The 17,612-nt window shown below is 34.2% G+C and overlaps 1 protein-coding gene and 1 long non-coding RNA gene across 4 annotated transcripts in view; both read left to right on the top strand.

Moving 5' to 3' along the window:
• Window positions 1-9,468, top strand: part of LOC144968565 (myosin light chain kinase A-like) — a 64,374-nt gene extending 54,906 nt beyond the window's left edge. The window contains exons 7-12 of one of the 3 annotated variants that reach the window (XM_078907043.1): window positions 1,094-1,163; window positions 2,730-2,827; window positions 3,450-3,535; window positions 4,667-4,849; window positions 8,106-8,192; window positions 8,928-9,468. In XM_078907043.1, coding sequence (XP_078763169.1) covers window positions 1,094-1,163; window positions 2,730-2,827; window positions 3,450-3,535; window positions 4,667-4,849; window positions 8,106-8,192; window positions 8,928-9,116 — 713 coding nt within the window. In that variant the 3' untranslated portion in view covers window positions 9,117-9,468. Of the gene's footprint in view, window positions 1-1,093; window positions 1,164-2,729; window positions 2,828-3,449; window positions 3,536-4,666; window positions 4,850-8,105; window positions 8,199-8,924 lie in introns of all 3 variants that reach the window. The other 2 variants (XM_078907041.1, XM_078907042.1) reach the window with 2 other exon arrangements.
• A 1,003-nt stretch (window positions 9,469-10,471) lies between these two features.
• LOC144968564 (uncharacterized) lies at window positions 10,472-15,675 on the top strand. Its single transcript, XR_013644604.1, has 2 exons — window positions 10,472-11,950; window positions 12,461-15,675. It is a non-coding gene; the product is annotated as an uncharacterized LOC144968564 (long non-coding RNA).
• The last annotated feature ends 1,937 nt before the right edge of the window (window positions 15,676-17,612 follow it).

Genomic DNA, 17,612 nt, shown 5'->3' with positions numbered 1-17,612 from the left:
TATCGTTTCAATCGTGCAAAATGTGCCCACGAACATCTTTTAAATTATTTATGTTATATCGATGTGTACTTATTTGCAGGTCTGATAACCCAATTTGTTATGGGCTTATTGTTGTAAGGGAAATTCTCTCAGGCCAATGTAAAATGTTGTCCATTTCAGCAATGTTAAAACGAGTACATAATTGCTTCCGTTTATCAAATCCGCAAATGTGTGCATGTTGTATTAAACCCATTGCCTGAATCTGGTGTTATGTCGTAATTGTAGTAGTAGTAGTAGTAGTAGAAGTAGTAGTAGTAGTAGTAGTAGTAGTAGTAGTAGTATTAGTAGTAGTAGTAGTAGTCGTAGTAGTAGTAGTAGTAGTTAGTAGTAGTAGTAGTAGTAGTAGTAGTAGTAGTAGTAGTAGTAGTGTAGTCGTAGTAGTAGTAGTAGTAGTCGTAGTAGTAGTGTAGTAGTAGTAGTAGTAGTAGTAGTAGTAGTAGTAGTAGTCAGGTCTGATAACCCAATTTGTTATGGGCTTATTGTTGTAAGGGAAATTCTCTCAGGCCAATGTAAATGTTGTCCATTTCAGCAATGTTAAAACGAGTACATAATTGCTTCGTTTATCAAATCGCAAATGTGTGCATGTGTATTAATTCCATTGCCTGAATCTGGTGTTATGTCGTAATTGTAGTAGTAGTAGTAGTAGTAGTAGTAGTAGTAGTAGTAGTAGTAGTAGTAGTAGTGTAGTAGTAGTAGTAGTTTGTATAGTAGTAGTAGTGTAGTAGTAGTGTAGTAGTAGTAGTAGTAGTAGGTAGTAGTAGTAGTAGTAGTAGTAGTAGTAGTAGTAGTAGTAGTAGTAGTAGTAGTAGTAGTAGTAGTGATAGGAGTAGTGGTGGTGGTAGCAGTTATAGTAGTAGTAGTAGTAGTAGTAGTAGTAGTAGTAGTAGTAGTAGCAGTAGTAGTAGTAGTAGTAGTAGTAGTAGTAGTAGTAGTAGTAGTAGTAGTAGTAGTAGTAGTAGCAGTACAATAATAATGACAATAGTTGTAATATTGATGTTAATGAAATGATAATGCCAATTCAATAATCTTGTGTATACATAAATCTTCTCCGCAGCCCCTGAGATGAATTCCACGTACTCTTACCTTGTAGATGTTTGGGCCATGGGAATTATTATGTATTATTTGTAAGTTGAAAAAAAATTGATAGGCACTTTTTGACCTTTTGGTCTGGAAAAAAATTTAGGTCAACAAAGATCAAATGAGGAACTGACTTTCAATAACTTCTGTTTTAAATCTTCTTTTCATTTTTCAAAGAAAAATGGCAATTTTTCCCCCTTTGTCTTTTATTTAGTGAGATAGAGAGGTGCAGGCTTGTATTGTTTGCCTTATAGAAAAATATCCTGAGGGTTTTATGAAAGTTCAGCTTTTTCCCTTGTGATTCTAGATTGTCCTGTAGATTAAAAGAGAGTTTTTTAAAACAGGCCGAAGCCAGAGTCACTGGGTCGAAAGGCGCAAATGGCCTGGACAGGTATAACTGCCGAACCCGAAATCTGCAGGGATCAGCATTCGCCAACTCCCACCTTATTCATGATTTATATCAGGAAACAAAGAAGATGAAGAAAGAGAATAGTAACTCTTTTCTTTCTTGGTGTCATTTATCAGATTTTTAAGAGTCAAATCGAAGAGCTCTAAATAACAATGTACACAACATGATGGTTTCAGACACCAAAACATCTAGAAGTATAAAATGATAATAACACTAGATATTTGTGAAATATTTGATCTCTCTCTCTCTCTCTCTCTCTCTCTCTCTCTCTCTCTCTCTCTCTCTCTCTCTCTCTCTCTCTCTCTCTCTCTCTCTCTCTCTCTGTGTGTGTCTGGATCTATCTCTCACTCTCTTCCTTATGTTTTCCCTCCGCCCCGCCTCTCTCTCTCTCTCTCTCTCTCTCTCTCTCTCTCTCTCTCTCTCTCTCTCTCTCTCTCTCTCTCTTTCTCTCTCTCTCTCTCTCTCTTTCTCTCTCTCTATCTCTCTCTCTCTCTTTCTCTCTAAGGATATTGGGGTCTCTCTCTCTCTCTCTCTCTCTCTTTCTCTCTCTCTCTCTCTCTCTCTCTCTCTCTCTCTCTCTCTCTCTCTCTCTCTCTCTCTCACACACACACACACAACACACATACACAAACACTATTTAACCCACCTTATCAATCTGGTATTATGACAAAGGAAGAAATTTGAGTTTAAAGCTAAACTAAACTTACAACTTTTTAATTTTTGTCACTTTAAGAAATTACATTCACAGCAAACAAATTTGAACTAGTCAAATTTTAACACATCGACTTAAGATTTAATTTCTAACATCATTTTATCCTATCTTGATACCAGTGTGAGATGGTCCGTCACATTTTTTTTAAGGTGCTTTAAAAAATCCCTACTGATATGTACAGTCCATGACGTAATGGTACAGTCCCATATTTCTAATCCGGAACTCCACAATCTAATTGTCTCCATTATCCGGACAGTTTGTCTAGGGATGTTTTTTTTTTCTCTCTATTTGTACACTTTAGGGACTGATTCCACTATCCAGATGTCTCTGTAGTCCAGACAAAATGTTGGGAATGGAAGTGTTCGGATTGGAGAGACGTGACTGTATTTACCATCTTTTTTTAATGGATTTTTTTTTTATTCCTGAAATCATTTCTCTTCATATGATATGATAATAATATTTTTGTTTTGTTATATGTTTGCCTGATTGTAGGTTGACAGAGTACCCCAAAGATAATTTACTGAACGAGTCAATCAAAACAGAAGGACCACAGTTCAGAGAACCTCAGTGGGCGGCAGTCAGTGACCAAGGTAAATTCCATTTATTCTTAGTCTAGTTGTCCTTCAGAAGCCATACGGCCCAAGAAGCCAGAGTTTATCCCGATTTCTATAGCGTGGAACGGACAATAGCAATTGCTTGCTATCCTTTGGATAGGACGCTAGTCTATCGCAAAATACTTAATTTAGGTTAACATATTATTATTATTTATTATTATTATTATTATTATTATTATTATTATATTATTATTATTATTATTATTATTATTATTATTATTATTATTATTATTATTATTATTATTATTATTATTTTTATTATTATTATCATCATTATCACCATTATCATTATTATTATTATTATCATCACTATCATTATTATTGTTAATATTATTATTATCATCATCATCATCATCATCACATCATCATCATCATCATCATCATCATCATTATTATTATTATTATTAAAAATTGCCCCAGATTACATTTATGAATCGTTGAAATATTATTTGGAATAATATGATATGTCTTTGTCTATTCGAATAACCATTTAATGCTGTCATCTTGTCTTCACTATTCAAAACATCTCTAAAACATCCATTTTGTTTTCAGATTTTGTACTTTTTAACAGTCTTCATTTTATTTTTACTTTTCATAGCCAAAGACTTACTGAGAGAAATTTTGACCCAAGACCCAGCTCACAGACCATCCTCAGGAGAAGTTCTTAATCATGAATGGTTTACGGTAAAATTTGATCGATTTGTTTTTTTCATTTTTGTTTTTTTAAAAATAGTATTCAAATCTTTCTTGAATAAAACTCGACGATATTTAATGATAGTTGTCAGAGGAAATCACTGTTTAGTACCAAAATTCCATGTGACTTGTAAAGTCAAATAACTTTCATGGGCAAAAAGATACAGCGTAAAGAAAGGAGGTTAAATTTCTTCAGAGAGACAATGCTTTAAAGGGAAGTCTTTGAGCTAATTTGAATTGTTCATTGACATGCTCAAAAATCAATCTTATCTGCATTAAATGTGACCAACCATTTTAAAACAGTTTTACATGTTGGATTAATATTGATGCTTAAACTTGGAATTTATTATCACAAATATGAAACTTGGATTAATTTTTGTGTGCTTTTATTCAGTTGATTAAATATAAGGAAGGGACTTTCTAAACCTGTTAAGTCGCATTTTTTATAATTCAGAAAAAACTGCAATTTTGTTCCATTATTTTTTCTTTCTTATATGTACATTATGTATTGATGTGTTTTGTGCGTCTCTTTGTGTGCAGGGCAATTTTAGGTGGATGCTTAGGCACTATAGAAATTATTATTATTTAGTGACTCTAGAGGAAAAAATACAGGGCCTCATACAATATACCCTGAATGTTTTGCAATTTCAAATTGTCTATGGTGGTTCAAGGGTGTCCAATAGATTGCTTGAGTGTTTACTCTTTTTCGATATGAATGTGACTGAGATCTGCTTCACTCTCACCTGCGGCTATGACACTCGCCTTTGGACCAGAAGGTCTAGAGTTCAAGTCCTCTTCGGAATGGCACATTGCTGAGTCCTTGGAAAAGGCTCTTTATTCACATCCTCTCTCCTTACCCAGGTGTAAAATGAGTACTTTGCCGTTAACAGCGTTGTCTCTGTCCGCTAAAAAATTGTAATTTAGCATAATAGGTGCCGTAGCTTGGGATCCCTTGTAAAGCACTTTGAGCATGTTTAGTGGATTTTGTGCTATATGAATGTTCAAGTTTTTTATGGATTTTTTTTTCTCCATAATACAGAACTATTTTTACGAAATGGGTCACAAATGTGCTCAATTTTATTTCACATTTTGTGATTTAATTTTTTTTTTTCATTATACCAGGGGAAAAAGAGGGAGCATCCCAATGTGTTGAAGTTGATGAAAGAGTTCAGACAAGAGCAGGAGGAGGAGAGGTCGGCTAAAACTGATGATAATATGAACAGTGCAATAAATGGAGTGGCAGAGCTACAAGCAGGAGACAGCTCAGTGGAAAGTTCTAGTGGAACGACTAATGGAACTGGAAAGGTTGTTGTTCAGAATAACACTCTCTCTCTCTCTCTCTCTCTCTCTCTCTTCTCTCTCTCTCTCTCCTCTCTCTCTCCTCTCTCTCTCTCTCTCTCTCTCTCTCTCTCTCCTCCTCTCTCTCTCTCCTCTCTCTCTCTTCTCTCTCTCTTCTCTCTCTCTCTCTCTCCTCTCTCCTCTCTCTCTCTCTCTCTCTCTCTCTCTCTCTCTCTCTCTCTTTCTTTCTCTCTCTCTCTCTCTCTCTCTCTCTCTCTCTCTCTCTCTCTCTCTCTTATATATATAATATATATATATATATATATATATATATAAATATAATATATTATAAAATTAACAAAAACCATGAAATAATAGTGCTCAACTTTAGTATAAAAGGAGCTATTTATAAACATTTGAAAGATAATTAAGATAGTTTGACTTCTACAACGTTGTTATCGAGCGTTGCTCTCATCAGGAAGTGGAAGTGAAAGTAGATTGTTGTGTTTTCGTATTTTTATAGATTCGTGTTTATGGAGGTTCGTAATTACATAAAAGGTGTTTGTTTCTATGTCTGCATGAGGAAGTTAGTTCGTTTCTTGTGTTGAGTGTTGCTATGTTCGATTTAGTGATGATGAAGAATTTTTCTTCCAAGCAGAGGTTGCAAATCTTAGAAGAGGGGGAGTACGACTGTGCTCTGGAGATGATTTTCCATGTGATGCTGTGTTGTATGTTTTTTTCTTTGAGGTTCCAAATGTGTTCGCTTACTGTTTTGAATGGACACTCGGTGAGGCCAATGTATATTTCTTGTTTTGGTGTGTCTGGTCGTGTTACTGTGGCTTGATAAATTACATTTTGAGTCAGGCAATTGCCGTTTAGTGGGCATGTTGTCTGGGTCCTACAGTTGCATTTTTTCTCTAGGTTGTTGCTGGGCTGATCTGGCTGTGATAGTTTTCGGTTATTGTTGGATGAAATAATGTTTTGTATGTTTGGCATGCAGGTGTATCCTATTTTGATGGTGTTTTTGTTCATGATTGGGTGTAGAACGTGACCGGGAGGGAAGCATTTTTGTAGTAGATTGAAGAATTTGTTACCGATAGAAGTTGTCACATTCTTGTTGTAGGGTGGGTTGAACCATGTTATGTGTCGTTTTCTTTGTCGTTTTTTTGTTGGGGTGGTAATGGTCTCTTCCTCATATTCTAGTTTGTAGTTATATCCACTTTTTTGTAGTGCGTTTGTGTACGGTGGGATTGCATCGTTGAATATGTTGTTGTTTGTAGAGTTGTTAGATAGTCGTTTGTTAATGCTCTCGGGGATGTTTTTTATTATAGATGGCGGATGATTGCTGTGTCTATGAACGTACAATGGGATGTTGTTGGGTTTTGAAAATGGTTGATAGGTGCCGTCGTTTAGGTTGATGGTTATGTCCAGGAAGTCGAATGTTTTTTTGTTGGCTTCGATTGTAATTTTCAGATTGTTGTCCTGGAAGATTTTGCATATTTTTTTCTTTATTAATTCTGTCTGTCTCGGTGTTTAATTGCACAATGCGAGTCCGTCGTCCCTGTATAGTCCAATGTTTATATCAAGATTTTGCATTTGAGAAAGTAGATATAGTCCGAAGAGCTCGCATGTTTCTGCTCCATCGTAGCTTCCCATGGTGACATCAAAGTTTGTTGATTTTTTTGTCCATGCTATTCCCTTATTGTAAAGTGATGTATTCTTCGAGTGCAGGATAATATGTATTTCTTCTTCGGTGATGTTGTCGAAAGGTTTTCGCGAACTGTAGTGCTTTGAGGAGTAGGGTTTTGGTGATTGAAGGGTAGAAATTACAGATGTCAAAGATGATTGCATTTTGTCGTTGTTTGATTTCTGTGTTTCTGTACCAGTTGATAACTTCAGCAGTGTTTCTCCAATGGTTGAATTCGGTTTCCTTGACGATTTTGGTGTTGATTCTGTCTAAAATCTGTTTACTTATTTTTCCGATTTGTGATTTACATGGGTTTATGAGACGGCATTGTACGTTGTTGCGAAAGTTTGGTTTATGGTCTTTGATAGTGATGAAGGCGTTAGATTTTGCTGTGGTGTCTATTCTGTCACTTAGCTGTAGGTTTTTGGCGATGCTTTTGTCTTCTGCTGTAATGTCAGGTGTCGTAGATGGTGTTTGTTTCTTGTACTCTGCTTGTATATTTTTGTCAAGTAAATGTGTGTATTCTTTAGGGGTAAGCTTGTAGAAGTTTGTGGTTTTGTCAGCGGCGACGTAAACATTGGAGTCTTGATGTATTGATCGAACGAACTAACTTCCTCATGCAGACATAGAAACAAACACCTTTTATGTAATTACGAACCTCCATAAACACGAATCTATAAAAATACGAAAACACAACAATCTACTTTCACTTCCACTTCCTGATGAGAGCAACGCTCGAACAACGTTGTAGAAGTCAAACTATCTTAATTATCTTTCAAATGTTTATATATATATATATATATATATATATATATATATATATATATATATATATATATATATATATATACATTATATCACAAACAAACGGTACAAATGGAAGTAAGATCATGTGACTCTAAAACAAGAAATGCTTAAAGGATATTTTACAGGATGTTGAAAAATTCTAATAATTTTTAAAATAATTATGTATTCTTTAAAAAGTGTTCCGTGGACTTATTTTGCGCTAATGAAATCATATTTACGTTCTATAATATTCTCATTGACAAAGGTTTTAATGATAAAAGTGGGCATAATAATGATAATATTAATAATCGATAAATATTAATAATAATAATAATAATGATGACGATGATGATGGTAATGCTAATAACAATCATAATACTAATAAAGCGCCTTATACCAAAGTCTCAAAGTGCTGTACTGGGATAGGTTACACACTAGGTGTACATATTTTACATATAACAATAACAAAATTTTAAAGCACTTTGAGCATGCTTAGTGGATATTTTGCTATATAAAAAGCTCAATATTAGCAGAACTAATATCCGACTCCAATTACGGGCTTGATTTAACATTGTTTTAATGGACAATAATAATTATAGCATAAGGGAAAATTCTCTCAAACATAATCAGCACTAAATGCAAATCTTGAAAATCAGAATATTTGCCTATAGCTACAATTTTAAATGATACTGTTGTTGTTTGAAAAGTGTATCAGAAGTTGAGGAATATAATTTTCCTTCTTTTTCTTATCCGCTCTTCCTATCAATATCCATAACTTTTTTTTTTATGTTTTCCCATTTTCTGAAACAGAAAGAAGTAAGGAAAGGTTCTGGTGGGAAGAAAAGCTCCAGTGGAGAAAGGAATACTGTTACACCTCCCAGCTCCAGCAAACCTTCTGTAAGTGTAAGTCATTTTTTATTTTCCATTTAATGTAGTTAGGATCCCAATAGATCAGTTGGTAGAACACTTGCATAACAAGTAAAGGGACTGGTAGTGATCCTGAGTGCAGTCGAGATTTTTTTCTGACACCGCCTAAGCATCTGGCAGTGATTAAGTATATTTGTGTCTCTGAGACTAGAAGGGATGCACTTAGTGATAGACCAGCATCCCATCCAAAAAGTAAGGATTGGTAATGATTCAGAGAGCAGTTGAGATTTTTTTCTGATACCCCCTATCCACCTGGCAGTGATTAGGTAAATGTGTGTCCCTTAGATTAGAAGGGAGGAACTTTGTGATAGACCAGCATCCCATCCAAAGTGTAGCAAGTAATTGCTAGTGTTCAATTAATGCAATGGAAACTAGAATAAATTCCAGCTCCATGGGCCCTCTGGTTCTGAAGGGGTAAGGTGATCGAGTTAAGACATTGCACCCTGGCCCAGGAGATCCCAGATCCCAGTCCGTCTTCGGGCATTTTTGCCTATTTCTGTGGGTAAAAATTATCAACCCCCAATGTGTTTACTTTGGACATTATGGGTTTATTCCTGTTGACATCAGACGCTTGTTTGATGAATTATCTAACTCATGGAATGCATAGGGTTGATATCTGTGTTTAAAAACGTTTTTGTTCTTATTGTTGTTGGTTTCTATTATCAATGTAACAAATTAGGTAATTTATCTTTTTGCACCCAGCAGAGACTCAAGCCAAGTGGTGTGTCAGTCGCCAACTCCCCGCGAATCACAAGCAAAACACCTGACAAATCATCTGCCATTCGGCAAACCAATGTAAACAGCAAATCATCTGTTTCAAATTCAAATTCAAATCCAAGTGCTACGAAAACGAATAAAACTACCACACAGCAGCAGAAAGTGAAGAAGAAATGACACCAGTTTGATCTCGTTGAAATCCTTAATCTTGAATTGTGAAGCAATGAGTTGAGACAAAGGCAATACAATTTGATAAGGGACAGATAGACACTGCTATAATGGTACCCTACAGCTTTATATATCTCAAAAGAACTCAGTTGTGTTGCTACAGAAATGACATTAACACTGCTGCTCCTTACTTCCAGGAAAGAAAATAATGTTACAATTTTACTTTTTTTTAATTTTATTTTCTGCATAACAATTTCAAATTGAAAACGTCATAGGTGATTTGGTGTGAGATGTTGAGAGAGAGAGAGAGAGAGAGAGAGAGAGAGAGAGAGAGAGAGAGAGAGAGAGAGAGAGAGAGAGAGTAAAATTGTTTACAGTATGTTGCATGCTTTTTTAAATAGGGCCATTATAATGTTTTACTAAAAGCATAAAAGGCAAATCTATGTTTCTCTGGATGAAAGTTGATTTCTTACAACATTATCTGTCTCATGCATATATCATTCTTTTACAACTTTAGCGTAATCATCAAAATAATTCTATGGTTTAGCCAATGGTTTTCATCAAAACGATCAAATTGAAAACGTTTGACTCAAACCGTGTCGAGATGTGTTCATCAGATTTGTGTAGTAATGTGTCCTTAGCAGTATTTAATATGGCTTGCCTAGTCCCAGATTATTCTGATAGATTTGCAACATGTAGATTTTGCCTGTAAACAACAGCTTAGGATTAAAGTATGAAGACTTTTTTAAAGTTAGTTTACTGAAAATTTGCTAGTTGGCATGTTTAATACTCATGATGGATCACTAATTTGTAATTACGATAAAGAACAAACCTGGTGCAGATGGTCTTGTTTTAGTTGGAATTTATTTGTAATGTTTTCAATTTCAAATTTATTTGACTCTGCAGTATAATGAAAATATGAAGATGATATATATCTCTTTTTATCATTAGCTATTGGATATACCATGTGAAGTATCATTTTCATTTAGATATGTCAAATTATTATTGATTCTTACGATTTAGACCACAAGACAAATTCTTGCTTTAACAGTCAGAATACAGCCTACAACAATGTGTTGTATTGCCATGAAGTCTTTATAAAATATGATTAGATTCAATATGCCTACATTTTGATATGAAATTACTTTCTACTTATTTTTTTTTTTTTAGTCAATATAATTTGTAATTTTTAACGATTAAAATCTGTTTTAGAGTTATCGTGATAAGATTTATTATTAATATTATTATTGTTATTATTATTATTATTATTATTATTATATTATTATTATTATTATTATTATTATTATTATTATTATTATTATTATTATTATTATTTTATTATTATTATTATTATTATCTATTATTATTATTATTATTATTATTATTATTATTATTATTATTATTATTATTATTATTATTGTTTTTGTGGTTGTTGTTTAGTGTTGTTGTTATTATTATTAGTATTTTTACGAAGACAGTAATAAAAACAATATGACAACTCCCACCTTGGCAAAATGTAAGTGTATAAAGTGTACCCTTTAATATGAGGCTGTGTCAAAAACTCACTGTGACTCCTATGAGATGTGAGTGCTAATATGTCTCAAGAGTAGAGTTCTCTAAATAAGAAAAAGTTCAACTACGATACATCTTTTGAATGTGAACTGACTGCCACGTAATCACAAAGACATACTTTTGGAATCGTTTTGTTTTGGAGTATCAAATTATTTCATTATCCTTATACTTTGTATACTGTGATGTTCAACTGACTTTTTCTACTGTAGCAAGCACCTTTTAAGAAGCACATCTGTTATTCTTGTCATGCTAGTCTATCATTTTTTTTTTTTTTTTGGATCATTTATTTCTCAATGATTAAATCAGGAAAACCAATAAAATTTCTCTGTATACCATCTTTTCCGTAGTTCCTCTAAATAATCTAATACCCCTGTATTTCATATTGAACGTGACAAAAAATGACGAATTACCAGTCTTAATTACATGAATTAAATCAGGTAATGAACATTTTAAAATCCGATTTTAGTATTATTTAGATTTTCATCTTTGATTTTATGGTTTATATTTGTTTCTAGTTTGTTTTGTTAAAAAATTGTTAGTTATCTTATTCATCAGCTTCTTAATTGCATCCGAAAATCGCCTAGAAAATGAGTATAAAATATGAAAATGTCAACTATAAAAAATGAAATACTGTTCAACATTTTAAAATTATAATTTTGATATATACAACGGCACGATTTTGTCAGAGAAAAGATGAGGATCTGTTTTCACTTGTCGGTTGTAAGGAGTAAAATTATTAATTTTTCAGTTTTCTTGTAAAAACAAACTTAAGGAAATGTCACTGTGGCGTTCAAAAAAAAAAAAAAAACCCTGAGTAACCTGTTGTTAATTGGACTGCTTGCAAAACTAAATATAAAGTGGTTAATTAAAAAGATTGAAGCGCTTGGCGAGAAATGTTTTCAAGACAATCAAAATAATTTCAAATATTTGATTATTTTTTTATTTGAAAATGATCAACAGAGAATACAGAAAGTCAATACCAATACCAAATTCATCAAATTTGGTTATAATTTCATGGAGAGTGTGTTCTTCCTGGTTTGTTGTGTATTGGAAGCCGTTGTGAATTTTGAGGGCCTCGTAGTCATTTCTCACATGAGGAAAGAATTTGTTTTATCAATTTGATTCAATGTTTTTGAGGGTTTTTTTGCATTTGAGAATTATATTAAATGGTTAATGATTTGGTCCTGTTTGGTATTCATCCTATTTAAATGACGTTTGTTTTTTCATTCTCCGTTAATTTCTCTTTTTCTGTTGTGAATTATTAAAAGAGTGTGTTCATGGACCTGGGAAACATTTTGAAAAACAAACAGATGTCGTTCGGGATTAGATTCCGAGTCTTGAAGTGCTACGTGTGGCCAATCTTGTTATACGGATGCGAAAGCTGGACTACAAATGCAGAAACACAAAAGAACATTGAAGCTTTTGAAATGTGGTGCTTGAGAAGGATGCAGAGAATATCGTATACTGCACACAAAACGAACGAAGAAGTGCTAAAACAAACATACCAACAAAGGAAACTAATGCCCTTAATAGTGGATCGACAACTATCCTTTTTCGGACACATAGTAAGGAAAGATAAGAATGAATACCTGGCAAGTTGTGGAAAAATACCTGGTAAACGCGCCCGGGGGAGACAAAGAAAAACACTCATAGACCAACTGAAGGGCTTCACCAACCTAACAATCCAAGAGCTGTTTGAAAAAGCAAGAGACAGGGAGGAATGGAGAGAGATAATTCATGCAGTATCCGAAGCCTGGACCAGGCATGGAACCTAGAAGAAGAAGTTCTGGTGTTAAACATTTTCTTTTAGGGTTGTTTTTTTTAAAAGCCGTATCACATTCTTTCGAAATGTAAAAATATTTTTAAAATATTAAACATACTTTTCTGCAATTTAATATTTATTTTTGTTGCTATCTCAATACATGTTGATACTCATTTATTTTTGTATGTCGAAATAACCATCAATTTATTCAATAACATTTTCATGGTACTCTGTTATAAAGATATATTAAACTGCTAATGCGTCAATCTTACCATTATATATTAATATTAATATGTTGTTTGTCTTTATTTTACCAATCCAATAGCACCAAAATTAAAACAAACAGAAATGATTTGATTTTGTTACCAAGATTAATGTTCATAGTACGTCACTTTGGTCCTAATTCTTATACATTCGCTTAATTTGACATTTGTTAAATTCATGTTTGAATGATGTCTGAAAAATATTTATGATTATGCTATTGGCATGTGTGTATTATCAGGAGCAAATGGTTTGGGCCTTCTTCCCCCCCCCCCCCCCCCCCCCCCCTCCCCAAGTAAAAAGAAAACAGAAATACTGTGCAATAATCGTCTGCACCCTCCCTAGATTGCAAGTTGAGAACAAGAATAAAAACATCTAGGAGTTTTAGAGGCTGTGGATGGCTCGGTGAAAACCCGTGCATCACTCTCTTTTCTCAGTCAGGGAATGGATACAGACTTTTGTAGCACATGTTTCCATTCTGACGCCACCAGTCCCCTTACATTTTTTCTAAATTTCACTGCCCTACACAGCATACTCTTGATGGAAAGACAAACATCTCATTCTTCATTCCGTCTTACTCTCACTGCTGATCTTGCATTCAGTTATTATTGATTTTATTTCTGTGATGGTTGTTTTTTATTTGTTTTTTGGGCTTTTAAAAAAAATTCTATTCCTAACAATCAACTATGCAGATATTGTTTTTTTTAAATTTAAAACCCACCTCATGGTATTGTTTTACCTATCCGTCCAATTATATATATAAAATATAAAGCATGTTCTGTGATCGCTACTGCTGTTTAATATATTTCGTTTATGATTTGTTTGTAAATAACATTAAAGGGTTATACAATTGAAAGTTTATAATTTTTTTTTCAAAATATGTTCTTCTCCCTCCTTTTGTAAAGAGATGAGTGGTGGGGAGGAGTGAGTTCTATGATATAATCAATTACATGTTAGAAACTGAATGGATATGTGCTTATTATACCAACTACAGTAAACTCCCTATTCTCTACCATCTTTTGGACCTCAGTATTGTTGGTAGTATCACCAGGTGACAATTTTTATGCTGGGTGAAGTCTTCTGATCTCCCATGCTGGGCAGGGGGTCATTTGCTGTGTCTTCTATGACTTATCTGTTTTCCAAGTTACTTTGTCTTTGTCTTGGAATAAGATTACTAGGTTGGTCTTGTTTTAACCAGTCCCCTTTGTCTTACCTTTACTTTAACTAATTTGTAAATCTAGATTTATTTTTCTTTTACTATCCCATCTTCTTCGTAAAAAAAAAAAAAAAAAAAAAAGTTAGGAATTTAATATACAGGGTGATTTAATAAAATGCGGCCACTTTATAGGAACAAAATTCCGTTCAATGAGAGTGTGCACATTTTAGGTTTGACAAGTAGTTTATTTGTGGGGTAGAATAATGATTTGCGTAAGTGATCACATTATGTTCACATTTTATTGAGTTATGTACCCTGTATCTTGTCAAGAGAGCAATTATTAACCCTATATTAAAGACCTGTTCATTATATTTGTACCACTTTCGCCTGGAGTTGCCAATCCACGTTGCCAGTAAAACAGGCTTTTAATTGGTGGAGATACAACTTTCAAGTCTTGCAAACATCTATAAACTCCCAATATCAAACAGATTAAAATGTAGGATATTATTCATATTATGTGGGCAAAGTAACTTTAAAACAGCACCATGAAAAAATTAAGTTATTTGAAATTCTCAGGACTCAGCCACTTGTTCTTACAAGCTTTATCTATAGGATGAAATGGTGTTAAATTAGAATTGCATGGAAAAAAGAGAATATTGAATGCTATCGCTAGGTTATTTATTAGTTGTGGGATATTTAAATAAAATTTTATCAATTTACGACATTGGTATGATGGGAGTAACATGCATTTTTCTTTGTATGCATATTTATAGTGTGAAAGAAAGAGAGAAGGGACGAAGGTGTGTGTGTGTGTGTGTGCGTGAAAGAAGAGAGAGAGAGAGAGAGAGAGAGAGATCAAGTGAAAGAGAGGTAAGGGGATATTCATATTGACCAATGATTATATTATCACAGCAAATCATTGAGTTCTTTATTATGATTCATTTTGTTTATTATTCTCTTTTCTCAAATATATGTGTTTTTATGAAAAAAAAAACAACCCAATAACAATAATAATATTAATATATTAAATTCTTCACAACAGATTTGTATGACTACCTTGTTCATTTTTAACACTACTCAACTCATCAAACTAAAACGGACATTGTCAGAAGAGAAAATCTATATGCCATCACTGCAAATTTTAATACAGAAGTAATCAGTATCAATCACATTCATTAAAATCTCTTTGTCACTATCGCATTTCAATGTTTTCTGATGACACTAGATTTAGCTTAATTATAAGTCTATATAAATGTCATATTCCTATCCATCCGTTAGTGAGTCACGATTTCTTTCTTTTATCATTTTAATCCAGCAAAATGATATGTAACCCTGCTGATTTTTTTCGTAAATTCAAAATTATTGTTCTCAAGGAAAAAGAATTCAAAATATTGATATATTTCTTTAAAAGTTACCTGTTCCTTTTTGTTACCAAGTAGGGAAATGGTCTCCTTTTTCAAAGAGAATTTTGTGAATGGATGGATTTTAATTATTGTAACTTGTTTGAAATAATTTACCGTCTGAGAAATTTAATCAGTTAAGGTGAGTTTAAAGATTAGAATTATTCTCATGGCTTATACACAACTAGTCCAGTAGTTGAATAGATAAAAATTCAAGATTTGTTGCCGTTTTGATAATCTGTCGCTCGTATACATTCCATTGAACCTTATGTTTTGCAGTCATTTTTTTTCATCAAAAATACACTTGTTGTTTGTTAGATTATCTGGAACAATTTTATGTTTGTGACCCTTGCCATTACGATTGTTTGAACCATCATTGAGGAATTTTTACACTGGAATAAATTGAAATTGAAAGAGGCCATGTGTTATTATTTTTTATTTACGAAACCCCACAAAGTTATGGGACGTAGGCAACAGTGGGGAGTGAACCTGAGATTCAGGGAATTGTACACCAGTGGGAGTGAACCTCTCCTACTCCTAATCCTCTTCGGGCCTTGAGGCACATAGGGCATCCACCAGACATCTCCATTTTTTGCGATCGGCTGCTTTTGCGGTGGCTGTATTCCAGGACAGGCCTGCTTCCTTTAATTCTTTCTCCATGGTCCTTCGCCAGGTTTCTTTGGGTCTTCCCCGCTTTCTCTTCCCATCTGCTGTCCAGTACAAGGCTGTCTTGGGAAGTGACCCTTTTTCCATTCTGGCCACATGACCCAGCCAACGCCATCTTCTTCTTTTTATTTGGCTATCAATGCTAGTGCAGTCAGCTTTCTTTAATAGATCCACTGTTCTTATTTTTGTAGGCCAAAATAAATTAAAAATTCTTTTTAAACACTTGTTCTGAAAGGCTTCTAGTTTCTGTATTAAGGAGGATGTCATTTTCCAGCTTTCACTTCCATAAAGCAGTACACTTAAAACATTGCTCTTGTATATTTTCAGCTTTGTCTTTCTCATTATTTGCTTTGATTTCCAAAAGTTTTTCAGCATGCCGAAAGCCTGGTTTGCCTTTTGAATTCTGTGCTTGATATCGTGTTCTGCATTTCCGTCGTCTGTTATTTTGGATCCGAGGTAGGAGAACTCTGTTACCTCTTCAATTATATGTTCATCTATCCTAATTCACTGTCATGTTTTGGATTCACCCTAATGTACACAGTCTTATCGAAATTTATTTTCAGTCCAATTTTCGAGGCGTTCTTGTGTAGTACGTTTAGTTTCTCTGAGGCGTCTCTGTGTGTACTGGAAACTAACGCGATATCATCTGCGTAGTCTATATCTTCCAGAAAGGATGTCAGTGTCCAGCGAATGCCTCTCTTCTTACCATCAATTGTATTTTTCATGAGCCAGTCTAGAGCCAGGATAAACAGAAGCGGGGAGAGTATGCAGCCTTGTTTTACACCAGTTGTTACATTAAAGCTGTCTGTTAAATTGTTACCACAGATCACTTGGCATTGGTAGTTGCTGTACATTGCTTTGATTAGGTTGACTATCTTCATCGGTATACCATAATGGCGGAGTATTTTCCACAGGGACTCTCTGTGTAAGCTGTCAAAGGCTTTTTCAAAATCTACAAAAATGGTGTAGAGGGGGCTGTTCCATTCAATGCTTTGCTCCAGGATTTGTCTCAGGGTAAATATGTGGTCACTACATGACTTCCCTTTTCTGAACCCTGCCTGCTCTTTTCTAAGAATGTTTTCAATGTGAGGTGAGATTCTTTTCAGAAGGATTCTATTAAAAATTTTGCTCGTTACGGACAGGAGTGTGATTCCATGCCAGTTAGCACAATTTCCTAGGTCTCCTTTCTTGGCTATTTTATGGATGATGCCTTTCTGCCAATCCTCTGGTATTTCTTCCTTTTCCCAAATGTTGGTGAACAATTTACTGAGAATTTTGGACATTTCTTGCGAGTTCGCTTTAAGCATTTCCGCACTGATTTTGTCAATACCTGGGGCCTTGCCATTTTTTTGTTGTTGTATTGCCTCATGCACCTCATGCTCAGTGATTGGACCAAGATTAACCTCTACGTCCATTTCTGCTTCTGGGATATCTGTGTAAGAAGATGGGTCTGGTCTGTTCAGAAGGTTTGCGAAATATTCTCTCCATCTTTCAATTTTCTCCTTTTCGTCTGTGATGACACTACCATCTTGGGATTTTAATGGTTTCTCTTGACCATAACTTCTGTTTCCCGAGAGCTTTTTTGTGATTTTGTATAGTGTTTGTGTGTCTTGTCTTACAGCTGCATTTTCTGCTTCAGTTGCTAAATTTTCTGCAAAATCTCTTTTGTCTTTCCTTGTGGATTTTTT

Source organism: Berghia stephanieae, chromosome 3 (assembly GCF_034508935.2).
Source record: "Berghia stephanieae isolate SIO BIC M18660-M18661 chromosome 3, UCSD_Bste_1.3, whole genome shotgun sequence".
Taxonomy (NCBI): domain Eukaryota; kingdom Metazoa; phylum Mollusca; class Gastropoda; order Nudibranchia; family Aeolidiidae; genus Berghia; species Berghia stephanieae.
This window is presented reverse-complemented; position numbering and strand designations above follow the sequence as displayed.